Source organism: Dermochelys coriacea, chromosome 27 (genome assembly GCF_009764565.3).
Source record: "Dermochelys coriacea isolate rDerCor1 chromosome 27, rDerCor1.pri.v4, whole genome shotgun sequence".
Classification (NCBI taxonomy): Eukaryota; Metazoa; Chordata; order Testudines; family Dermochelyidae; genus Dermochelys; species Dermochelys coriacea.
The window spans coordinates 2,926,899-2,953,383 of NC_050094.1; the positions used below are offsets into that span (position 1 = coordinate 2,926,899).

The 26,485-nt window shown below is 42.4% G+C and overlaps 1 protein-coding gene across 3 annotated transcripts in view; it reads left to right on the forward strand.

Moving 5' to 3' along the window:
- Positions 1-26,485, forward strand: part of NSF (N-ethylmaleimide sensitive factor, vesicle fusing ATPase) — a 177,454-nt gene that overhangs the window by 48,784 nt on the left and 102,185 nt on the right. For all 3 annotated transcript variants that reach the window (XM_038385821.2, XM_038385822.2, XM_043503254.1), the window contains exons 5-8: positions 2,769-2,935; positions 4,125-4,232; positions 12,000-12,075; positions 18,111-18,266. In XM_038385821.2, coding sequence (XP_038241749.1) covers positions 2,769-2,935; positions 4,125-4,232; positions 12,000-12,075; positions 18,111-18,266 — 507 coding nt within the window. The remainder of the gene's footprint in view (positions 1-2,768; positions 2,936-4,124; positions 4,233-11,999; positions 12,076-18,110; positions 18,267-26,485) is intronic.

Genomic DNA, 26,485 nt, shown 5'->3' on the forward strand with positions numbered 1-26,485 from the left:
TGAGTGAGTAGTTAAAAAGGTCTGTCTTTCTGTCCAAGCAGGCTGTGAATGGCTTCATTAACCAGGAAAATGGAGGATAAACCGGGTGTTCCCAGGATACCTGAGCCATGTCCATACCATTAATGACAGTTATCCTGGGGGCTACAGTCCTTTCTCCATTAATATAAAGAGAGCTGTATTCCAAAAGATCCTAGCATGGTAGACTTTTCCAGACTACTCTGCATTTATATCAGTGAACCTGCCACGGTGGTCTACAAATCCGGGAGCAAGCTGGAGGAAAACCCCTTTCTGTTTATGAATTCTGTGCCTTAAGGGTGGAGAGAGGTAAATGCCTGGCACATGGGTCCCATCAATTGTCCCATTACACTTTAGGAATCCTGTGTGTCCAAAATCATAAATAACACTCTGAGCATTACCAAGCTTTATAACCTGGTGCGACAGTACCTTTTTCATGGCATCACACTTCTGCATGATAGTGGCTCCAGTGGTCGATCTCTCCATGCTGAGTTGGTTTGCAATGGCCTAGTAGCATTCACGGGTGGCCAGTTTCCAGATTGCAGTTGTGATCTACTTCTTGATTGGTATGAGGCACTGCATGTTGGTATGCTGCTGCTGTAGGTGCTGGTCAGTTTAGCAGATATCTCTAGTAAGGTTGCATTCCAAGTCCTGAAATTCTCTTGACACTGCTGGTCATCCCAGGTGTGAACAATCCGTTCCCATCAGTCTGCATTGGTTTCCCAAGCCCAGAGACAGCGGTGCACAAAGTGAAGCTGCTCCAGGAACACGTTCTCTGCTGTCAATTGCTCTGTGTGTTCCTCCTCCTTCCTTGTCTTCCTTCCACCATTGCTAAAGATCCTCTAGCAGCTGGAGGAGCTGCTGCCACATCGTCTGCTTGGTGGTGCAGTTGGTGAACTTCAAAGCCGAACTCCTCTGCTTTGAGTGCTGAAATACAGCTCAAACAGCCTCTGCGCATTTGCAGCATAGCAATGCAGAGCATTGTTGGGTCCGTGCTGGTCAACAGCAATTTGAATATGGTGCTAGCCCACCCCTAAAGGAAGTATGGAGATGGATGAATCATGGGATTATTTAAAATTTTGAATTAGCCTGGCTTCCACTATGTATCTCACAATGCACAGTGAGAAAAATCCCAGAATGCACGCTGCTCGGAAGCAAAGGAGCATGGAATACCCTCGGTTTACTGCAAACTGCCACGGTGTGCACACAATGATGTGCATTGACAGAGGGTATACCATCCTGTATGCTTGTTGCATGCTGCCCCTGCTATGGAGGAGCTACGTCTCTTCAGCCGGCTGGGGGGCAGAGCTGAGAGATGTTTGAGGAGGAGGAGCTCAGAAGAATTTTCTAATGAAAGTGTTTGTAGGTCACTATCAGAACTGAAGGATTAGTACTGAGAATCTGGTATGGAGCAGGTAGATTTCCTGGAACCACTAATTATCTAGGCAAGGGAAGGATAGCTCAGTGGTTTGAGCTTTGGCTTGCTAACCCCAGGGTTGTGAGTTCAATCCTTGAGGGGGCCATTTAGGGATCTGGGGCAAAAATTGGGGATTGGTCCTGCTTTGAGCAGGGGGTTGGACTAGGTGACCTCCTGAGGTCCCTTCCAACCCTGATATTCTATGGTTCTATGAAAAAAGAAAAGGAGTACTTGTGGCACCTTAGAGACTAACAAATATATTCGTTAGTCTCTAAGGTGCCACAAGTACTCCTTTTCTTTTTGTGAATACAGACTAACACGGCTGCTACTCTGAAACCTATGGTTCTATGATTTCACTTCTTTGTATTGCTTTGATGTAAGTAACTTGGATTCCCTGCAATTTACATCATGTACCTGTGTTTGTGTGCAGGAATGGTCTCTTGATAATACCTCAAGAGCAACTGCCAGCACTGTTATTTCAGGGTGGTATTGGGAGAAGTGGGGGAGGGAGGATGATTGTGCTCTTAGTCTCAGTGAGCCCCAATCTCAAACTGATTCCTCCCATTAGAGACAGGGAGGCAGCTGTGGCCCTTGTGAACTGAGCACATGGTTGGCAGTTATGCAGTCTGTAAAATCAGAATGACTCTATGTAATGACCTCCTTCAAACACCATGGTTAAAAGGCATTATCTAAGTACGAAGTGTTAGCCAGTTGTACTACAGTGCTAGCCCAGTGGTCTAAATGGCTTTTGTGGATTTAATGCAAATCTTTTTCACGGGTGCGTCTCTTGTGTTTTAAGCATTTCCAGTCACTTGTTTGAGAGTATTTAAATACCATTCTGGAAGTACATGAGATTTATAATGTAAACCTATCATGCAATCACAAATGATTCTTCAGCATTAAACTGTGCATTTTAAGCTTGATGAAGTAGTAAAACGGGATACTTCATCACATACGGTAGGGATTCTGGGGACTCCGATTCCAAGTTCTAAACATATTGTAGTGCTCTTCAATGTAAAGATCCATTTACTTTGTTTTTTTCCTCTTGCACTTGTCTTCTACCCTCAGATCAATGAAGAACTTTTATCTGAACAAGTAGACTGAATTTTTGCAAAGAACCAGATAATTATTATAATAGAAATAAATTCTTATATTGTAATTGGGATTTTTCAAGTGTTGGGTGAAATGTTTTCTATGAATCACACTTGCTAGGCTGTAGTAGTGGTATTCCCGTATATAGCTGTGAGAGTGTATAATCCAGTTTATAGCATGTTGGGTACATTGTCAAGGTTGTACTGGGATTTCACCATGCTGAAATATGTGGGGTTTTTTCCAGTCTCCCCATACACTTTCGACAAGACCAAGCAGTGCATCGGCACTATGACAATTGAGATAGACTTTTTGCAGAAGAAGAGCATTGATGCCAACCCGTATGACACAGACAAGATGGCAGCTGAATTCATCCAGCAGTTCAACAGCCTGGCTTTCTCAGTCGGACAGCAGGTGTGTTAAATCATTGCTATAGTTTCCATCACTTCCATTCAACTATAGTGAGGTGACAAATATCATACTGTTGGTAGGTTCTGTATTGTGAAATATTAAGGAATGTTTAACCAAACTGTTTGTATTGCTGAGCATTCCCATCACTTTGAGCAGAAGGCGTGTCTCACTGTCAGAGACAGTCTATAACAATAAGTGCTTCATTGTCTGTAGGGACAACCTGAGTAAAGTGGTACAAAACCTGGCTTTTTCATAGCCCTGCCCATAAAGAAAATCAAAGCCTTATGAGATCTGGGTTCTGGTGCCAACTTGGTGACAGATTTTGGGTCAAATTCCGACTTGATGTAACTGGATGTAATTCTTGTATGACTCTGGACAAGTCACTTAATCTCTTTGTGCCTCAGTTTCCCAGAAGTAAAATAGGAACATTTGCAGGTCTTGGAAGGTGGTTGAGACTTAATCTATTGATTTTAAAGCACTTTGAGATCCTCAGGTGTAAGGTTCCATAGAGTTGCAAACATTTATTATTATTTTAAGATATTGGTTTAAATGTTATCTGTTATAAGTGTTTGACCAAGGGTCTGTTATGTCCTTGAGGTGATAATGGCTTTTAGGAAGCCTTACTGTTTGCTAGTAAGGGTCTCTTGATAATACCTCAAGCACAGGGAGGCAGCTGTGGCCCTTGTGGACTGAGCACATGGTTGGCAGTTATGCAGTCTGTAAAATCTTCCCACAAACAGTAAGCCTTACTGTTTGCTACTGTGCTCTACTCCATACCGAAGAGAAGACAGTGATCACAGCATCAGAGAACTTCTGTAATAAACTAATCTGCAGATAAGGATATTCTAAACTATCTTTTCCACAAAATATAGGTCAGTAGTTTTCTGCAGTTTCCCCCAACCCGTTGTCTGTGATGTTTTATTAGAGACATAACTGTTGGCCAGTTTTAAATTTGACCATCTTTGAAGAATTTAATTGCAACGGGTGAAATGTTGTTTTGTTCTGTAGAGTAGGATTTTAATTCTCTTGACTAGTGATAGGAGTGGGCTAATTCTTTTTCAGTCAACTATTTACTTAAGATTTTGTCTTCCCTCAAATCCTGTTCCTGTCCCTCCTACCCTACTCCCATTGAAGTCCTAGCATCTTTTGAACAAGTTAAATTAATGGTTTTCTTCTTTCCCTCCTTCCACAGCTTGTGTTCAGTTTCAACGATAAACTTTTTGGCCTGTTGGTGAAGGATATTGAAGCCATGGATCCCAGCATTCTCAAAGGGGAGCCTGGCACAAGCAAGAAACAAAAGGTAGGGCAGGTGGAATTCATGCTAGAAACTAATCCCAAAGGACGTGGGTCTTATTCTCTTCTCATGCTCATCAACTTTACTGACATGCTTGGAATGGAAATGCACAATTTATGTTCCCAAACAACTTAACTCTTATTTGTAGTGATACCAGGAGGGGGAAAAAAAAAAGAAACAATCATTCTTCTTGGCGTTCTCAGCCATATGTTATTCCTGGTGGAATTTCAGGCCACTGCGCATGCACGGATTTCTTTGCTTCCCCACAGAAAAATGACTTCTGATGAGGAAGCAAAGGGAACCTGCAAGCAATGTTCCTTCTAACCTGTAGCCTTCTCTTTGTTAAGTTAAATAGATTGAACTCCTGGAATTTAACATTAACACTAATCCTTTAATCATTCTTGTGGCTCTTCTCTGAACCCTCTCCAATTTATCAACATCCTTCTTGAATTGTGGACACCGGAAATGGATGCAATAGTCCAGCAGCAGTCTCACCAGTGCCTACTTTTCCCCCTGGTTTATTCCTCTCAGGATCACATTAACCTTTTTAGCCACAGAATCACATTGGAAGCTTGGGTTCAGCTGATTATTCTCCATTCCCCATTCATCCCAAATCTTTTTCAGTCACTCCTTCCCAGAACACAAGAATGGCCATACGGGGTTAGACCAAAGGTCCATCTAGCCCAGTATCCTGTCTTCCGACAGTGGCCAGTGCTAGGTGCCCCGGGGCAATCAACAGAATAGATAATCATCAAGTGATCCATCCCCTGTTGCTCATTCCCAGCTTCTGGCAAAAAGAGGCTAGGGACACCATTCCTGTCCATCCTGGCTAATAGCCATTGATGGACCTATGCTGCGTGAACTTATCTAGTTCTTTTTTGAACCCTGTTATGGTCTTGGTCTTCACAACATCCTCCGGCAAGGAGTTCTCAGAGGTAGTGGCCCAGATGAGATGAAATGGTTACGCTATTTCCCCATGCTTGGACAATTGGCTGCTGATGGGCAGATCCAGTCAGGAGTTCCAGTCAGTAACCATCTTTTTACGCAGTCTCCTTGCATCCTTGGGAGTCTGCATAAACAAAGAAAAGTCCTCTATAAACTACGTTCAGTTTCAGCAAGGATCTACCTCCCGATGGAGAGGTTCCATGCCGTGACTAATTATACCTGAATCACAATCAGGGTCTGTCTTTCTCTACTAAGTCTCATGTACCTCTGTAATGCTGTTTGCCAGACTCCATCTCCATTGTTTGCAGGTTTGGCTTAGTTCTGTTTACTCTTTAGACAGAACCAATATGATTACTAGAGTAATAGTTCCTGTCAAGTTCTCGGCCTCTTTGGTTTAGTGGACAAAACTGGTTCTGATGTGTGGGAGTACCTTTTGTCCCACTTGCAGCCAACATGACCATCGTCATCAGATGCGTCCCCCATAACATGGAGAGCCTCTGGGCACTCCTACTGTGCAAGGCATCTGGACCCTTAGAGAAGTCAGGATGCATAGACCTTTTAGAACTGAGAGCAGTCTGCCTCACCTGCATTGCATGCCTCCCACTGATTCCTTCCAGCTACTTTCAAATGATGTCGGACAACATGCTGACTTTCTTCTACATAAACAAAATGGATGGGGCAAGATCCCTTCCTCTTTGTGTAGAGGCAGTCAGCTTATGGAACTGGTGCATCAGGAACTGCGTAACACTTCTGGCAATATACCTTCTGAGGGCACAGAGCTCTCTGGTGGACAATATCAGCAGACACTTCTCCCTAGACTATGGATGGGAGTTACACGATTCCATTCTGAATGAGATATTCACCCAGTGGGAAATGCCATCCTGAGATTTTTTTGCTTCCCAAGCAAACAAGAAATTCAACCTATATTGCTCCAGAGCAGCTCGGGGCAGGGACTCCAAGGGTGACACCCTTCTCTCCTGGACAAAACATCTGAAGTATGCCTTTATTCCCATTCCAGTACCACAACCGGTACTGAGATGAATCACAGCAAAGCTTGAGTCATTCTCATTGTGCTCAACTGGCCCAGACACTTTTGGTTTTCAGACATTCTGTGAATGTCAACCCAACCTTCTATCAGCATCTATTTGATCCTTCCCGGATCTGTTGACTGAGGAGAACAGCACAACCAGACACCCCCAATCTAGACCCCCTCCACCTCATGCCTGGTGTTTGGATGGGTGTCAAACTTAAAATATTCATGTTCAGAGAACATCCAGTCCACTCTCAGCCAGAGCAGAAGATACTCCATTAGAAGATGCTAAATGGAGACATGTTTCCACCTGCAAGCAACAGAACCCTTTTCCTTCTGCGGCTGTGGGTCTTCCTACTATTCTTGACCATGTCCTTCCTCTCAAGATGTTGGGCTTTTTTGTTAGCTCTCTGTGGGTTCACCTAGCAGCAATCAGCACTTTTCATCCATTTATTTGAAGACTATACTATTTTTTTCTCATCCTACAACAGTCACATTTCTGAGAGGTCTCATTAGAACCTTTCCATCAGTTATGAACCCAGCACCAAATGGGGACCTCAAGCTTGTACTTTCAACATTTAACAGACTTCCCTCTGAACACTTAGACTCTTGTACCATGTCCTGCCTCTCTATGAGGGTTGCCTTCCTAGTCACCTTTACTTCTGCTAGAAGGGTTAGTGAAATATGAGCTCTCATGGCAGATCCTCTGTCATGTTTTAGGGTTCAACCCAGACCAGTCAGAGGTTGTGCTTTAAAATATATGGCTGCTGTAGCTCCCTGTCTAGATACTCCCAGCCAGCATACAAGCATGCACTGAATGTCTGTGTGTTGAGCAGCCCCAATTCAGCAACTCTCATTTCAGCAGCCTGCTTGTTACACCATAGCCACTCTGGTAACCACATGCCTTGGTTATGACGAGCCAAGTGGCCCCAACACAGCCCCACTCCCAAATTTCCTCAAAACCATTTGCCCTGAAATGTCCATTCCTCTTCTGAAACATTCAAAGGAGTAATAAGGTCCATTGTTCCTTTAAAGAGAGAAAAGCACAGAAGCTAGTTGCTTTAACTGGAGTTAATAATCATTTTAATCAAACACAGTACTGGTATGATTTAGAATAAAAATAAAATAAGTTTATTTAATTGAAAAGAGATGTTAATTGAGTTCAGGTGTAAGAGAAAGTCAGAAATGATTTAAAACAAATAAAAGTGAAAAATGCTTTATAGTGACTAAGACTTAATAAAACTACAGTCCTGGTTCAAGGTAAGATTCTTATACCACCGCTACGGTTAGGCTCTCTCACAAAGTCCCAAGTCTCTGCTCCTTCATCATCTTAGGCGAAACATAACTCGGGTTCTTTGTCCCTCTCTTTTATAGTCCAGTGAACTTTTTAAATATATCTTCTTAAAGTCTAGTGCCTCTGCTGTGAGGAAAGGTGCCATGGAGTTTGAAGGGGAAGGTTCCATGCTGGTTTCTTCCCTGTGGTGCTTTCTACAATGCAAATTGATCTGTCTTTGCAGCTTCTGATATGCCAGTGAATGGTCACTTGACTGCGATTGCCTGTTGTCTATGATTGCACCTGGACAGAGAAGTCTGCCTTTCCACACTTTAGTCCCATATTTTCTTCATATTTGTACAGTATTTGGATGTTTACCGTACATATACCACTCAAGATCAGGGTGTCATTGGTTTTCCAATGATACCTTACACAACACCTCTTATGATATAAGAGAATTGGGGTACATTGAATTGGTCAGGCTTGCCGAACCTCACTCCCTGATATCAGTGAGCCCCTTACCCTCTGGCACCATGATGCTCTTAGAAACACACACACACGATGCACCATATTTAATAAGGAGAAGGTTTATTGTCTCCAGCCGAAATTCAATTGTTTATTATTTGTCTCCAGCCGAAATTCAATTGTAAGGCAATCTCTGAGTCCCACATCAATCAGAATATTCGCTTACTGGTTTTCTTTACTAAATTTTATGCTTCTGAGGAAGGGAAGAGACTTCCCTCTCTTGATGTCAAATAAGATGTGGCCTTTTATCTGTAGAGAATGAAACCAATTAGAAGAACACCTAGACTTTGTTGCTATAGCAGGATGAAATCAGTGACAAGTGTTATCTGCTCAAAGGCTCTCTAAGTGGATTTCTTGATGTATTCTCCTTTGCTTGCTGCCATTTGGGTCATCTCCCATCCCCAGAAAAGGTAAATTCCTTCCCCATGCCACTAGAACACAGGCAACTTCAGCAGCATCACTTTAAGATGCACCTATTTTAGATATTGCTAAAGCGACTACCTGGAATTCCATCTACACCTTTACGAAACATTACATCTAATCCAGGTCTAATCTACAAATGCAACAGTGGGGACGGTGGTGTTACAGTCATCTATACCAACTGCATCCTTGTACACTCCTCCTCTCTGAGTGCTGCTTTCTGAGCTCCCATGTGTGGAATACACCTCAGGACCAGCATGTGAAGAAATGGAGGTTTCTCGCCTGTAACTGGAGTTTCTTTGAGATGTATGATCCTTATCTGTATGCTGCTCCCTGCCCTCCTTCCTATCTGCTGCAGACCTTGTCTGATTTTCAGCAAGAGGAGAAACTGGAGAGGTGTTTTGTCCACACCGCTATTTATGCCTTTGGGTTAGAGCATGGAGAGAACAAATGTGCAGGTGCGGACCAACAAACGCTGCTTGCTACAAATCTCTGGACTCAAGCTCATGAAGTGCATGCATAACCACGTGTAGTATACAGATTGGGACCACATATCTTGAAGAACCTGAAAGCTATAGGTCAGTAACCTCCGTATGCAAGTTATCTGGACCTGCTCATTTAAATATGTCATAAGTTTTTAGTAGCTTCAGTTTAACATCCTCCGGAGGTATTAGTGGAAGGGAAAGAGTGTTATTACTATATGATGAGACTATATCACAATGGAAAGAGGTAAATAGCGGGGTCCCTCAGGATTTTGTACTGAGAATTATGCTATTCAACATATTAATAAATGATCTGGAAAAAGGAGTAGACAGTGAGGTGCCAAAGTTTGAGGTATTAAATTATTCAAGATAGTTAAGTCCAGAGTCGACTGTGAAGATTTACAAAGGGATCTCACAAAACTTGGTGATTGGGCAACAAAATGGCTGATAAAATTAAATGTTGATAAGTGTAAAGTAATGCACATTCGAAAACATAATCCCAACTATACGTACAAAATGATTGGTTCTAAGTTAGCTGTTTCCAACATTTTGGAGTCATCATGGATAGTTCTTTGTAAACATCTGCTAAATGTGCAGCAGAAGCCAAAAATGCTAACAGAATATTAGGAACTATTAGGAAAGAGATCACTAATAACACAGAAAATATCATAATGCCACTATATAAATCCATGATACTCCCACACCTTGAATACTGTGTGTACTTCTGGTCGCCTCATCTCAAAAAAGGTATATTAGAATTGGAAAAAATACATAGAAGAGCAACGAAACTGATGAGGGCTATGGAACAGCTTTCAAGTGAGGAGAGATTAAAAAGACAGGAGCTGGTCAATTTAGAAAAGAGACTAAGGGGGTGGGGAATATGATAAAAGTCTATAATATCATGAATGTTATGGAGAAAGTGAATAAGAAAGTGTTAGGTATCCATTCACATAAAACAAGAATCCGGGGTCACCCAGTGAAATTAATAGGTAACAGATTTAAAACAAACAAAAGAAAGCACCGTGGAACTCATTGCCATGGGATGTTGTGAAGGCCAAAAGTATAAGTGGATTCATAAAAGAATTAGATACATTGATGGAGGATTGGTCCATTAATGTCTGTTTTCCAGGATGGTCAAGGATGCAAACCCATGCTCTGGGTGTCCCTAAATCTGTGACTACCAGAAGCTGGGACTGGATGATATAGGATGGATCACTCAATAATTGCCCTGTTCATTCCTTTGAAGCATTTGGCTCTGGCCACTGTTGGAAGACAAGACACTGGGCTAGTTGGACTCTTGGTCTTACCCACTATGGCCATTCTTATCTGTGTTTTCCCCAAGTACAGAACAGAAATATTTATTGATCACTTCAGCCTTTTCTGCAGTGTTAATAATTCTACCATTCTCATCTAATCGTGGACCAATACCGTTGTCAGGATTCTTTTTATTCCTAAAGTATTTAAAAATCTTATAGTCCTTAACTCTTCTGGATATAGATTTTTCCTTGTCCCTTGCTTCCTTTATCAAATTTCTACAATTCCTAACTTCAGTTTTATATTCATTACTATCAGCTTCCCCCTTTGTTCCATTTGTTACATATTATTTTTAAAATTTTTTGTAGCTGCGTTCACTTCCCCTCTAAACCAGGTTTGTTTTTTAACTAGTACATCCTTCTTTCTCGATTGTGGGATGGTGGCTTTTTGGGCATCTGTTAAGGTGTTTTTAAATGATTCACAATTATCTTTCACATTTTTCTGATTAAATTCTTCCTTCCAGCTGATTTGGCTCATAATTGTTTTCAGTTTTGTGAAATTGGCCCTATTAAAGCACCAAGTTTATACAGTAATTCCTCACTTAGTCGTCCCGGTTAATGTTGTTTCATTCTTACACTGCTGATCAATTAGGGAACATGCTCATTTAAAGTTGTGCAATGCTCCCTTACAGCGTCGTTTGGCAGCTACCTGCTTTGTCCACTGCTTGCAGGAAGAGCAGCCCATTGGAGCTAGCTGGTGTGGGCTTGGAACCAGGGTGGACCGGCAGCCCCCCATCATTGCCCTGGTTCCATAAGTTCCCTGTGTGGCAGCCATCCAGCAGGCTATCAATTGCCAGCAGTTCATCTGTCCCTCCCCCCACTGCCATGTGCTGCTCCTGCCCTCTGCCTTGGAGCTGCTCCCAGGAGCCTCCTGCTTGCGGTGCTGGGGGGAAGAGCGGGGGGCTAATGTCAGGATGTCCCTCTCCCCCCTGCTCCTGCACCCCACTTATCCCATCTCCATGGGGGGGGGGGAGAACACATGACAGGGCTCAGGATGGAGGGTGCTTCCTGGCAGCAGCAGCTGCTCTCTCAGCTTGCTGATCTACTTAACAAAGTGGTGTACTTAGAGTGGGGTCAGCTTACTTAAAGGGGCAATGCGCGTCTCTCTCTCTCTCTATCTCTGTCTGCCATACTGTCTTGCCTCCCTCAATTCGTGATGCCTTGTAGAGTGTGAGGCTACATTAATAATGAGTTAACCCTTGAGGGCTCAGCCAAAAGCTAGTTCATCATTTAGCAGCAAGGCATTCCTTGGGAAATATTCCACCCTCTGACTTCACCACCTCAGCCAAGTTTCACAATCATCATCGCTGTGTATGGTATTAAATTGTTTGTTTAAAAGTTATACTGTGTGTGTGTGTGTGGAGTCTTGTCTGGTGAAAAAAATTTCCCTGGAACCTAACCCCCCCCATTTACATTAATTCTTATGGGGAAATTGGATTCGCTTAACATCGTTTCACTTAAAGTTGCATTTTTCAGGAAAATAACTACAACGTTAAGCAAGGCATTACTGTATGTTACTGGTATAGACTTTATTCTGCTTGCATATTATGAGTGTAAAAGATACTGCTACAGGGTGTCACTAAGAATTGTGTTAAGGAAGAATGAGAGATGCCTCTAACATGACTTAGTTAATATTTACTTCCAAACAAATCCCTTTTGCAATGGAGCTTGTTTGCTACTGTCTCTTGCCTTTGTTCGGAGACTTGCTAGGGAGCATCTAGAGAATAATAATTTGAAGTTGAGTCTGATATTAAGGTTTAATTATTTTTGTTTTCTTCCACACAGATTGATGTGGGTCTGGTTGTTGGAAATAGTCAAGTTGCATTTGAAAAGGCTGAGAACTCCTCTCTCAATCTGATTGGTGAGTTCTTCCAAATCCAAGAAGCCATTCTGAACTGACCCCAGGAATGTAAATGGAACAGAATAACAGCTGATCCAGTGTAGTAATGGAAGCTACTATTACTTTCCAGGGTAGTTATACAAGTCTTTATATCATAGTATTTGTAACACCTACAGTAGAAGAAAGCCAAGGGTCTTTGAGACTCTAAATGATAAGAGACCATTTAACTTCCCAGCTGTGGTAGCCTTCTAATCACACTCTTGTAGGCCTAACTTTCAGATGTGACAACAGCAGGTGCTGGCATTCAGCTCTAAAAATGAGACTCTGATATGTAAACACTGAAGTTAACAAGCCTAACTGGTGTTTTTTTTATTTTTATTTTACTTTAAATAATCTTGAATTGACTTTTCTCTATTCACAACCAGAGGACAGCAATTTTAATGAAAGTGACTTAAATCACTTAATTAAAAAAAAAATCATGGATTTAAATCTGGTTGAGAGTTTATAAAAGCTAATCTGAAAAAATTGTGCTATTGAAACTTCAGATTAAAAGTTATAATGAATTTAATTGTAAAAGCTATTATTTTACATGCATGATTAAGGTGACTTATATGAATTTTATAAAACTGCTATAGATAAAAACCCAAATATTGAAAATTAAGGCCCATGAATCTGCAAATACTTAAGCAGGTATGTAACTTTACTCATGTGAATAGTCCCACTGACTTCAACAGGGATACTGATGTGCTAGAAGTTAAGTATATGCATGAATGTTTTCAGCACAAGGCACTAAAATTGTATTTTATTAACAAGTCTCTTAGTGACATAAAATGTCACTTCAGAGCAAAATTGCTTCAGTGTTAACAGTAAAAATTATTTGGACTCTAAATTCATTAACAGAGTTACTGTGTTTATACACGCAGGCCAAAATTTTCTAAACCAAAAGCTGAAAGTTAAGTACCTAATGGCTTTTGAAAATCCCATCCTGTAGTGCCTTTGGAGTACAAGTCCTATTGAGTTTGGAGCAAAAGTCCCATTGTCTTCAAATTGCATACCCTAAGAGGAGTACGGTTGAAGCATTTCAGCTTTTTTGACTTGTGAAAGTGGTGATGTTAGTTGCAAATATAGTGCAGGGTATTTGCCTATCAATTTTGCACTGAGTTTGTTGTTTGCACAATAAGGATGTTAATGAGGCTCAGGAGTTGTCTTTTAAAGGATAGTTGAGCATTTTAAGCATGGAATTTATTGGCAGAAAAAAATTATGTACAATATGAAATTCTGCTAGCAATTAAGAAACTAAACAAGTTCAAAACATCCATTTTTACAATCTTAAATTACTAATTGGGAAGAAAGTAAAGAACTACCAAGATATAAATAAAACATCTGAATTAAATTACATTTATTTTTGCATCATGTGGATGAATGAGGTGCGTTTAGTTTGGCTCAAGTTCTGAAGCATCTAATTTTAATCTTAGTGATAGAAGAAAACAAAAACCTATGAATTCCAATATTTTTGAATTAATATTCAAAATTTGAATTAATTGGAGTTAATATGTTTGAAACTGTGAATTCACACACTAATCAGTGTTTGCTACATTGGCCAATGGACTGTTGGTGCCTCAATACTATAGTGAGGTTGCTTTAGAAATGCATTTGTTTATTGACTCTTGGAAGTATATCTGATGTATCAGATGATGTGTTAACTAGCTAGGACTAAAAATTCAAACTAATGTGTCTCTGAAAGTGATAGAGGAGATACTGGAATGTATATTAAATTACAAAAGGGGGGAAAAATCTGTGTTTAAAAGAACATTCAGGTTGCAAGATCAAACACTCAAAAGTTAGGAAATGCAAGAATTAAGGCTGCACATGCCCTTAATTTGGCCCCCTGGTGTGTGTGCATTCTGGTTATCCTTAATTACATATCGCATGCTTTCCCCTCCCCCCCCCCCACAGGATACTTAGTTCACAGGATAGACAATATGCACTGAATGTGTAGCTATTCAAAATTTCCTTTTATTCTTATCAGTGTGTGGCCTCAGGCCTTAATTACTGAGCTGCATAAATGGTAATAAATTTATTTTCACAGCACTCCTGTGGAATTAGTTGGTGATATTATCCTCATTTTACAGATGGGGAATTGATGCACAGAAGTTAAAGCCAAACCTTTGAAGTGCCCACTAATTTTGGGTGCCCAGTTTGACGCTTAGAGCCTGATTTTTCAGAACATTTAGAATTTTTATAGCACATATTTTCAAAGCACAAATCTCACTGGCTTAAATTGGAACACTGACTGCTTTGCACTTCTGTAAACCAGGCCCTAGGTGTCTCAAGTTTGGGGGCACCTAGAAAATGAGGCACACACAATTAGTGGCCACTAATGGAAAGTTTAGTTTGTGACTTGTTTGCCATCATCATCACTAGTTCCTTGACTTTAGCAAAGCTTTTGACACAGTCTCCCACAGTATTCTTGCCAGCAAATTAAAACTGTATGGGCTGGATGAATGGACTATAAGGTGGATAGAAAGCTGGCTAGATTGTCGTGCTCAACGGGTAGTGATCAATGGCTCCATGTCTAGTTGGCAGCTGGTATCAAGCGGAATGCCCTAAGGGTCGGTCCTCGGGCCGGTTTTGTTCAATATCTTCATATATGATCTGGAGGATGGCGTGGATTGCACCCTCAGCAAGTTTGCAGATGACACTAAACTGGGAGGAGAGGTAGATATGCCGGAGGGTAGCGATAGGATACAGAGGGCCCTAGACAAATTAGAGGATTGGGCTAAAAGAAATCTGATGAGCTTCAACAAGGAGAAGTGCAGAGTCCTGCACTTAGGACGGAAGAATCCCATGCACCGCTACACACTAGGGACCGAATGGCTCGGCAGCAGTTCTGCAGAGAAGGACCTAGGGGTTACAGTGGATGAGAAGCTGGATATGAGTCAACAGTGTGCTGTTGTTGCCAAGAAGGCAATGGCATTTTGGACTGTATAAGTAGGGGCATTGCCAGCAGAACAAGGGACGTGATCATTCCCCTCTATTCAACATGGGTGAGGCCTCATCTGGAGTACTGTATGCAGTTTTGGGCCCCACACTACAAGAAGGATGTGAAAAAATTGGATAGCATCCAGCGGAGGGGAACAAAAATGATTAGGGGATTGGAACGCATGACTTATGAGAAGAGGCTGAGGAAACTGGGATTGTTTGGTCTGCGGAAGAGAAGAATGGGGGGGGGGGATTTGATAGCTGCTTTCAACTACCTGAAAGGGGGTTCCAAAGAGGATGGATCTAGACTGTTCTCAGTGGTAGCAGATGACAGAATGAGGAGTAATGGTCTCAAGTTGCAGTGGGGGAGGTTTAGGTTGGATATTAGGAAAAACTTTTTCAGTAGGAGGGTGGTGATGCACTGGAATGGGTTACCTAGGGAGATGGTGGAATCTCCATCCTTAGACCTTTTTAAGGCCCAGTTTGACAGAGCCCTGGCTGGGATGATTTAGTAGGGGATCGGTCCTGCTTTGAGCCGGGGGTTGGACTAGATGACTTCCTGAGGTCCATTCCAACCCTGATATTCTGTGATCATGTAGGTACTCTAGCAGAGGCCAGGGGATAGAAACTAGTTCTCTGGGGTGACGTCCAACTTCCTTAACCATGAGACTGTCCTTTTCTCTTGCAGTCTCCTGCTTCATTCACTACATACATTCCAACTTCTGCAACAAATGAAGTAGATGTCTAGATAATACTTAGCCCTGCCTTGAGTGCAGGGGACTTGACTAGATGACCTCTTGAGGTCCCTTCCAGTTCTATGATTCTGTGATGTATTATACTTAGCCACCTCATACACTAGAGAATAATTCTCTGAGCACTGAATAATTCAGGGGTCGTGTGGCAGGGAAAGAGTATGTGACCATGTAATTAAAGACTATATCATAAAGAATATATTTACAGTGGCTGAGTTAAAGTTGAGCAAGCAGTCACTACGTATGTAATGTAGGAGGAATTAAATAAAATCCGCTTACTTCATAATACAGTTCTGTAGGAACAGCTTAAATAGGAAATGTAGAAACTATTGAACTTACTGCAGCATGGCAAGCAGTGATATTTTGCTAGCCTAATGTTTAGGATCACAGTTGATCAGTGACCTCCAATCTCTGTCATAGCACATTTCTGTGTGGAGTGTGGTTTCGCAGAGCAGAGGACTGGGATTCTTGGTCCTGTCCCTATGAGTGCCCATGAATAAGGCTGCGAGTATGTCATGGAGGTCACAGAAGTCATGGATTCTATCACTTCTGCAACGGCCAGTTCAACTGGCTCAGGGGCAGCTCAGGCAGTCGTACCAGCCGCTGCTGGGCAGTCTCAGGCCACCATGTTTGTCCCCCCTCTCCCCTTTCCCGCCCCCACCCCGCAGCACCAACGGGGGACCAGGGCTGGGTGCCACTGCCCACTCCCCCAGCACCAGAGAGGGATCCTGGGCCACACGCCCACCCCACCCCCCGGCACCCAGGCTGCCCTCCTTCAGCACCTGCAGTACTCTTGGGCAGCTCCCCACAACCCCCAGTTTTAGTCGGGGTATGTAGTAAAAGTCATGGACACAGGCCATGAATTTTTGTTTATTCCCCGTGACCTATCCACTTTTACTAAAAATACCCATGACTAAAACGTAGCCTTGCCCGTGAACAAATTACTTAATCTTTTTGTGCCTCAATTTGCTTATCTGTCAAATTGACACCTCATTATTAGCACCTTAATTGTACATTATAAGGCTTAATTGTTTAATGTGCTTTGAGAGCCATTGATGTGGCCTGTTCAGAGTGTTATTAATAGTTATTACTGCTAGGTAAAACTAACCCAAGTGATTGTACCCTTCGGGCAAGTATCAACTGAGCACTAGTTTTTGAGGTGGAATCTGCCTTTGCTCTGCCTTTTTTTTTTTTTTTTTTTTTTAAAGTACTGTTGTTCTTTACTTCATTTGTTTATTAATTCCAGTTATGTTGCCATTCCTCAGCAAAGGGGTGTTGGGGAACTTCCTGTGTATTCATTTTGAAACCACAATGCAAGTCCATATCCAGGCTCTTTATCTTTGAGGTAGTTAGTTTCTTATTGCTATGTAATGAACACTGTGTGTGGCCAGAAGGGGGTAGTGTAGACTAAGCATAACTAAAGGAGCAAGCAGTTTGTCTGAGTGAGTCTGCAATCTTGCTGATAGGTACAAGTCATAAGAAAATAAATATACAGTTAGCCCATGGAAACAGTAACCAAGAGATCACATGTTCAGATTTAATCTTTTGCTTCCAGGTATTGTGGTTATTAGACATACTGTATTAGACATTTTTGATATCAAAGGAATTGTATGGATGATTCCCTACAATATATTTGCTACTGTCTCAACCTAATTTTAAAGGGTGTATTCCAGTGTTTTTATTGTCTCTGCACTTGGCTCTCTCAGTGATTTCAGTTGCCTCTCTGACCTATCTCTGCCTTCAGAATAGCTAAAATAAAAAACCCCCTGAATGCTGCAAAGGGCCCAATCCTGTGAAGTGCTGCAAGTCTATACGAAAGTGCTGAGAACCCTCGATGCACATTGAAATCCATGTGACTTGAGGGTGCTCAGTACCTCGCAGGATCTCTCCATGAATTCTTAGGATTGCTACCTCCTAGATGTTCTCTCATTGTGAAATTGCTGAGAAACAAACAAGTTTGGAAAGCAAATGTCTCGGTAGAGTGTGTTCCATACAATGGCTGCAGCCTATTACAAATTGAATAGAATGAACTTAAAATGAAATTACATTGTTCTGACAGCTGGCATCTCAGCTGTACTACTATTTTTTTATTATAGCTTTTAGAACTTAATATAAGCAGTCCTCTAAAATGAATGCAACTATTTAATGCACAGTCTCCTGAGCCCCCATAATGGGAGTAGGAAGTCCTGTGTAGTTTGTCCTCATGGTGATTTTTATAACACTATTGCACATGGACTACAAAACCTCCAGCGTATTAGTCTGTGGCTGTAATTCTGTTGTGTGCTTAATTCCTGGATTAAGAATTAGGTGTCTTTTCTACAGGTAAATCTAAGACCAAGGAGAACCGCCAGTCAATCATCAACCCTGATTGGAACTTTGAGAAGATGGGGATAGGAGGTCTTGACAGAGAATTTTCAGACATCTTCCGTCGAGCGTTTGCTTCTCGAGTTTTTCCACCAGAGCTTGTGGAGCAGATGGGTGAGTACAAAACAGCAGAAATACATCTGGGGTACCTGCATTCAGTTCTGTTTCTGATTCAACAGATCAGATGAGAACTAATTGTGTGATAATGCTGTGACTCTGAAATTCTTTAAGCCTGGGGAGAAGGAAAGTGTACTCTTTTCCTACTGCCCCCAAATCTTGGTACTACTTTTTTTATTGGACTGTGCACACTAAAAACAATTGGTATCTAATGCTGGAGGCTATGTTGTCCTATGTTGTTGTTGTTTTTTTTGTTTTTTTTCTGTTGGGATCTATGAAGTCTTCTTTACCAATCTGTAAGTGGTCTTACTACAAAAACTACATTCTCTGGCCCCTATTTGAGCTCAACAAGTCCTGGTGCTGAAGAATGCCCATTTCTTCAAACTGTAGTTGCTGGTGTTGCCATGACTAACTTTGGTTCTCTTTGTTATGTTGCCAGAATGTTTTTAAACCCTGGATTTGCAGCTGCCTGTTTTTGATACCTGTTCGTCAGCTATGCACTCTTTGTATACTTAAATTTCATGAATTTTTCCTTAAAAGAGATGGGATTTTAAACACAGAAATCTCTTTGCTGCCTAAAGAAGTGTTCTGTTCATTGGTCGCTGCATATATAGTTTCTTTTTTTATTTCCAACACTGATGAGATTTATACAAAATATCAAATCTAATTTCACAACGAGAAGCAAGGCATCTTTGAGCAGCTGGAGGGGAATACCATCAGGTCCAGCAGCATGTCCATTCTGTAAATTTTTGGATAGCCTTCCGTACTTTGAGAGAAGATCAGCATTTGTCTTTGGGTCATGTAGCTCTGGACAGTCATCAGCAGGGGTGTGATTTAGCATGCTTTCAAAATTTGTTTTCCATCTGTCCAGGACTTCATCTGTTGATGAGCAATGAGAGCCATGTGGTTTCATGGGGATATTAGAAGACCGTTTATGGCTGCCAGCCAGGAGTGTGATAGCTCTATAGGCGAGATGCAGATTGTTGTGCTTTAGGCTGTCCTCTGCTTTGTTGACCAGCGAGTTGGTGTAGATATCATGGTCATGTTTTGCAATGGCCCAGAAAATGCTAGTTAACCTTTGTTATTGGATGTCTCCCTGATTCTGTGCTTCTGCCTTTTTTGCTTAATTATCAAAGGCCTCTTCAGAAAGCCAAGGTTTCTAATACGGCTGCTACTCTGAAAGGTTTCTTGTGTCATTGTCTGAAGCTGATTGTTTCAAGTGATGGTGTGTGATATAGCATTATGTATATCACTCCAGGTGATTGCCACATCATCCAGGAGGATACTAAGGTTAGGTATGTGATCTTTGATAGCCTATGTGTATTTCACAGCTTCAGCAGAGCCATTGGAAAGTTGCTGGACACTGTACTGTCTGGCTTGTGAGGAGTTGGGAGATGCAGTGAGAACTGAGTGACAGCTAGTCTATGATCTGAGTTTACTGGTGCTTCTGTGCCGCTGAAGACTCGGTGAGATTTCACTATGGAGCACTTTCTGATGTGGTCAGTTCCTTTCATGGCATGTCCATTGCTTGAAATCCAGGTCTAGGAATGGTTACTGAGATGCCAAAAGTGCTTGGTGCTACTAATATTTAGCTCTTCCATTTATGTAAAACTATAATCAGTCTTCTGGAGAGTGGAAAGCAAAGAAACCTAATCGGGTAAATGTAACTCTCCTCTTTTTGCTCCCATTGTGATACAGACATGCATTTATGCAGCTGTTCACTGAATAAAGGTTAGGCTTTTAATGGAACAGAAAAAAATTATGGACTCTGGCATTCATCTCCTTAAACTTTTTACTTTTTGAAATGATTAGAATGCATCATCTTCACACCAAAGATTCAAAGTCCCTTAATCCATAGCATTTGAATGATGAATTCAGTGGAGTTTAACAGAAACTGCAGAGGTAAACTGGAAAGTTTCATCTTGGTTCCAGTACAACTCCACCCGCATACCTCCCCCAGCTGGATATTGAATGATTGCACACCAGTGGAACACCAAGAAAGGATTATATTACCAGAATATTCTCATTGGCTGAGAGTACCCTGAGAGCAAGACACTGTTACTTAGCAACTACATGGAGCAACTAGCTTCACAAATGTAACCCTTTCATGCGCATCAGTACATTTGGAAGAGGTCAGAAACTTTGATGCTATATCCAGAGATTGAGGTGCCTGTATACAGATGTGTATACAGATCTTTCCTTTTCTTCTTATATTAAGTTAATTTATATTAATAAAATGATAAGGCTCTGAAAGAGCAATAGTATTTTGGGAGGCAATGAGTTAAAGGGATTGCCAGGTCCTAAATAAATAAATATATAGTTACCAATGCAAGTTTATCCACAGACTATTCAAAGAGGCATTTCACAGGTAAGTGGATGTTAAGGCACCCAGCGGAACTCCCCTTCTCTCTATGATGATCCCTAGGGCTAAAAAGCTTATCTGAAATTTGAAAAAATGCTTTCTGACATTTTTTTTCTGCATTAGTCATAACTTGCTCTTCAACTATATTTCAGATCTCAAATGCCAGTGTGACATCTGTTCAGGTCTGCATATAATTTATTAGGAAAGAAAACAAAACAATTGCTCACTGTCTGGAGCTGCAAAACTTACCCTTTCCTGTTTTCTGCTAAGTGCTCACAGATTATGCCTTATATGCAAAATGCAATAAATATGCCATTTGCAGCCCTGTAACTATATAGATGCTATCTAGACCCTTTGCAGCATAAAATAAAATATAAATTCCTTGTAACTGTGTGTGATTCCCATAACAATCAAAGAATGTTCTGGAAGTGAAGCATATAAGTCAATATTAGTTAGTCAAATCTACAGAGCACACAGGCACTGCACTGACTTCAGAACTGCCTGGTGAATGTGATATGAAATCTTAACAGACAAACATTTGCCATAGATTGATTGGAATTAAGAGCACCAGTGCTGAAATAGTCCTTTGGTTACTACCTGACAGTCTGAGTTAAACAAGCACACACGATCACTTCCCAAAACAAAATGCAATACGTATCTGGATAGACCAAGGGATATGGAATTTATTGGGATAAATGGGGGACTTTTCAGTGCAAATGCACAGTGGAGGAAGTAATCTAATTCAGAATATACTGGGCGGTAGGATAATTTCAGATAGTCAAGGTTCTACATTAGCTTGTAGCTTCATTATTTGTATTGTGGTACTGCCTGGGAGCCTCAGTCATGAACCAGGACACCATTGTGCGAAATGCTATATGTGTTTATATTAGATTTATATATAACATTCATTGTATTTGCAGAGATGTGTAGAGTAGGGTAAATTAGCCATCCAAAGACTACAACAATTCTGTGCTGAAGTGTTTATTTCCTGCAATTTACAAATAATCCAGAAACAGAATGCCTGTAAAACTCTCTCTAAAATTATTCTACCATAAATAAGTCAGTATGCTAGGAAAAAAGAATTATTCCTCTAAAAATGCTGCAATTCAAACAGGAATTATTTCAGGACAGTTCTATAGCCTGTTATGCAGGAGTTAGATGATTGTAATGGTTCCTTCTGGCCTTGGAATCTGTGAATGAATCTCCGGGCAAGAGCCCGACAATGAAATGCTTGTCTAGTTCAACCTCCTGCTGGTTCTCTGAGCTTCCCCAGGGAGCCTTTCATTGCTGCAAGCAGAAGCCCGAACAGCCTACAGGTAAACAAAAGCCCAACAAGAGTCCTTAAGACCTGGCCCTGATTGCTCTTTGTTCCTATGGCTCACGTGTGGTTACTCTTCCACAGTATGGTATGGATTTTGAGAAAGGCACTCTGTGTCCAAACTCCTATCTTATTTACTGCCCTTCATGGATCTCCTTTCCTGCACCATCTGTGCATGTTCACATCTTATTTTTAATTAAAATAATCAGTGGGCAAAACTATATCTGTGTATGTATACAAGTAGTTTCCATGGAAGACACTGTGAGCTTTCTGAGGGCAGTTTAAGCCCGTGGTTGTGAAACCAAGATCAAGATTACTGAAAGGACTCACGGCCATCTTAAGAAGAATGGAGACACTGAAAGGAGTAAGAGAATCCATAGGGTTATCAGGGAACTCTCTGGAATCATTAGAGTTTGTGGCAAAAACTTAAACATTTTAGTTCAATCAAAGTAGTGGCCAGAGACAAAGGGCCTTCAACAGTAGCTTAGATACAAACTTTTTCAACAACAAAGCTGATAATGAGATCAGAGAAGAACACTAGAAAGAAAACAAACTGAGAAACAAGTGCTTGGTCCTTATATCGGCTCTAGAAGGGGATGCTTAAAATGAAATTAGAGTGAAAAACCGTAGAATGTGCACAATTGGATAGATAGAAGTGTGACTTTGGTCTCCTCTTCTCCATTTCCTACCCCACTTCCCAATAAAATGCTGTCCTATTGATGTGAAGTGCTGTGGAAAATTGGTTTTGAAGATAGCTTGGATTGATCTGAAAGGTTGACTTTTAAATCTAAGCTATCTGGAGCAATCATGATAGGCTTTGCGTACACTGGATACCCAGCACTCCCTGTGTATGTATGTGTGTGGGGGATCACTTAGTATCTTCTGTAGTAAGATTCAAGCTATGATTGAAGACCTGAAACTACCTAATAAACTTCACTGGTAATTAGGGTCATGTAGCAGTAAAGATGACTTAGTCTTTTGTGTGTATCATTGGTAAATAGTTGGGAAACATTAGTGGTTATGTAAATGACTGATGCAACTTCTCATATTGTAACGTGCTGTTTTATTCGTCTTTCAGTTGTGAGCCTCCATTCAGCAATCTGAGAGCTTTTCTATAATCATTTTGGGCATAAGCTTTCGTGGGCTAAAACCCACTTCATCAGATGCATGGGGTGGAAAATACAGTAGGAAGATGTGTATAATGTGATACAGCATGGCCAGAAGGCATCAGGAGAGTGATATAGGAGAGATATGCAAGTCCCAGGATGAGGAGAAGCCTTATTCCCTGTAGAGGGAAGAAGAATTTCTATAGATTAATTAAAAGCACCTGAAGCCAATTAGAGCACCTGAAGTTAGTCACCTGATTAAAACCCCTCTGCTTCAATTAGCCAGGGGAAGGAGTTGGAGCAGAGAGCAGTTTGAAGGAGTTGGAGTAGAGGAGAATTTGGAGAAGTGCCATGGCTGGCTAAAAGACCAAGACCCTGGGTAAAGAGATACCCGGCTTGTGCAGAGAGAGAGAGAGAGAGAGAGAGAGAGGGCAGGAAGCCCCACAAGCTGAAGAGCAGGAGAGGTAAGTAGCCCAGGGGAAGGAAGCACTAGTTCAAGTGGTTTATCACTATCCCTAGGACTCTTGGGCTGGGACCTGGAGTAGAGGGTGGACCTGGGTCGCTCCCTCTCCAGTACCCTTCTCTGGGTTACTAGTGGGACAGTAGATACCCTAATTCAGGGGTAGGAAACTGCGCCCTGAACCCCCCCCCCCCCCAAGAAGAGGAAGCGCAGAACCCATCATAATTGTACTGAGACTGCAGAGGATTACCCCCAGCTGAAGGCAGAGATCCTGTCCAGATCCTGAGTAACCATGGCATTGAGAGCCCAGAGGTTTGATGAATGGCAATTTACAGAGGGCAAGACACCCCAATCGCAATTGTTTGACCTGATCTACCTGACCTGGAAATGGCTGCCCCCTGAGGCCCTGAGCTCTGAAAAAATGTTGGTGCTCCTGATACTGAACCGGTATATGAGGGGGCTACCACCAGGCCTTTGGGCTTGGGTTCGCCAGAATGACCCCTCTACTACGATGAGTTGGTCTCCCTTGTGGAAAGACAGCTGGCAGCCAGTGAACTGTTCCAGACCCCAGGGGGTGAGACACAGCAAACCAGGAAGACCGCCCCAAACCCAAGGCCCCGGATTGTCGAGAACTACAGAAGAACCATAACTGGGAGGAAAGACACTGAGGAATGGACTGAGGCCAAGAAGGGACTTGAGGGTTTGGGAAGAGAGGGCTGGGGGGCTGACCAATAGCCCCAGACAGAGGACGGCAACCAGGATAAGGGGTCGGTGTTAAGAGTGTGGGGAATTGGGGCATATAGCAGCCCAATGCCCCAACAGGGAAGAGCCTGTACAGTGCAATCTGGGGGATCCTGGAGAACAATGTGGCCTAATCGGCCTGGTAGGGGTCGCAATGACCTCACATGGGTATACAAGGTCAGTAAAGATGAATGATATTGCGACCAAAGCATTAGTAGATTCCAGGAGTGCTATCACATTGGTCTTGGGGAAGTTGGTGGGGCAAGACCAACTAACCCGGGCCAAAACCACAGGGGTAATGTGCGTTCAGGGCACCGTAAATTTCTACCCTACAATCCCAGTACGGATTGAGATCCAGAGAAATACTACCAGGGTAACTGCAGGAGTGGTCCCTAGGCTCCACTACCCGGTCTTAATTGGTAGGGGCTTCCCTGGGTTTGAGAACTTACTCCCCCCCAGCAGAGCCAGGGGAGGGTAGCAACCCCCAGGCTGAGACGGAGGCACCTACAGATAGCCTCACCCCAATTTTTGCTGAATTTGCCCCAGAGCTATTTTCATCCCCCGGGAAATCCCAAAAGGCTAGGGACCAGGATTCTAGCAGAGAACCAGCAAGCCTCCCTTGTTGGTAAGCAAACCTGTTCAGGAGGTCAGGAGACAATTCAGGCCTGTGAGGACTCAGAGGCAGTTCCTAGCCCAAGTAGGGGCAACCCAAGGGGTGGAGAAGAAATAGGTCCCATGGAGTTAGGTCAAGTCGGTACTGCATGTGAGAATTTCGGGCAGGACCAAGCCAATGACCCGCTATATGCGAATGTGAGGGAGGAGATCATGAAAGTAAATGGTGTATCCATGGAAGGAAAGACCCAAGGCCGTATTATGTGATCAAACATGATCTGTTGTACCAAATAGTGCAAATTCGAGGGGAAGAAGTAGAGTAGCTCTTAGTCCCACGGAAACACACAAGGGCAATACTAGTTAGCTCATAGTCATTTATTTGGGGGACATCTAGGAGTAGACAAGACACTTGATAGAGTTCTAAGAAGATTTTATTGGCCAGGAATATGTGCAGAGGTCCAACGCTATTGTACCTCCTGCCCGGAATGCCAGTTGCATAGCCCCTGACCTCACTTGCGGGCCCCATTAGTACCTTTGCCTATTATTGAAGTGCCTTTCGAAAGAATAGCCATGGACCTAGTGGGCCAGCTGGAAAGATCAGCACGGGGCCACCGAAATGTATTAGTCATCCGTGACTACGCCACACGGTATCCAGAAGCCATTCCTTTAAGAAACCCCACATCCAAGGCAATAGCAAAAGAACTACTTCAATTTTTGCCAGAGTGGGCATCCTTAAGGAGATCCTGACTGATCAAGGAACCCCTTTCATTTTGAAATTAATGAAGGACTTATGTACCCTGCTCCGCATCCATGCCATACGGACCTCAGTCTACCATCCACAAACGGATGGACTGGTCAAGGGGTTTAACCACACCCTTAATCCGGAAGGTATGATCCGGAAGGTGGTAGCACAGGATGGAAAAGAATGGGATACCCTTCTACCATACCTAATGTCTGCAATATGGGAAGTCTCCCAGGCATCCACTGGTTTCTCTCCCTTTTGAGCTACTATATGGACACCACCCACGTGGAATATTAGATATCGCTAAGGAGGACTGGGAAGAACAACCCAACCCAGGAAAGAATGTCATTGAGCACATGACACAGATGAGAGAGTGAATAACTCAAGTAACCCCTATAATACGAGAACATTTGGAAAAAGCACAACAGACCCAGTGGACATATTATAACTGCTGGGCGAAAGTATGGAAATTTCAGCTGGGAGAACAGGTGATGGTGCTAGTGCCGACAGCGGAAAAGAAACTCCTGGCCAGCTGGCATGAGCCATATGAAATAGTGGAAGCCATTGGGGAAGTGGACTATAAGGTCAGACAACCAGACCGCCGAAGACCAGAGCAGATCTACCAAGTAAATTTACTGAAGCCCTGGCGTGACTGAGAGATGTGCCTGGTCATTTGGAGAGCTCAACCTCGGACGGACGACCCACAGGAGCAGGTGAGGATATCCCCCGAGTTAGCCCCAGAACAACAAATAGAGGTCATTGATATGATCCAACGGAACCAAGATGTGTTCTGTACACAACCGGGCTGTACAGCACTGGTCCAACATCCTATCGTCATCAGACCCGGAATAAGGGTGACGATAAGACTGTACCGG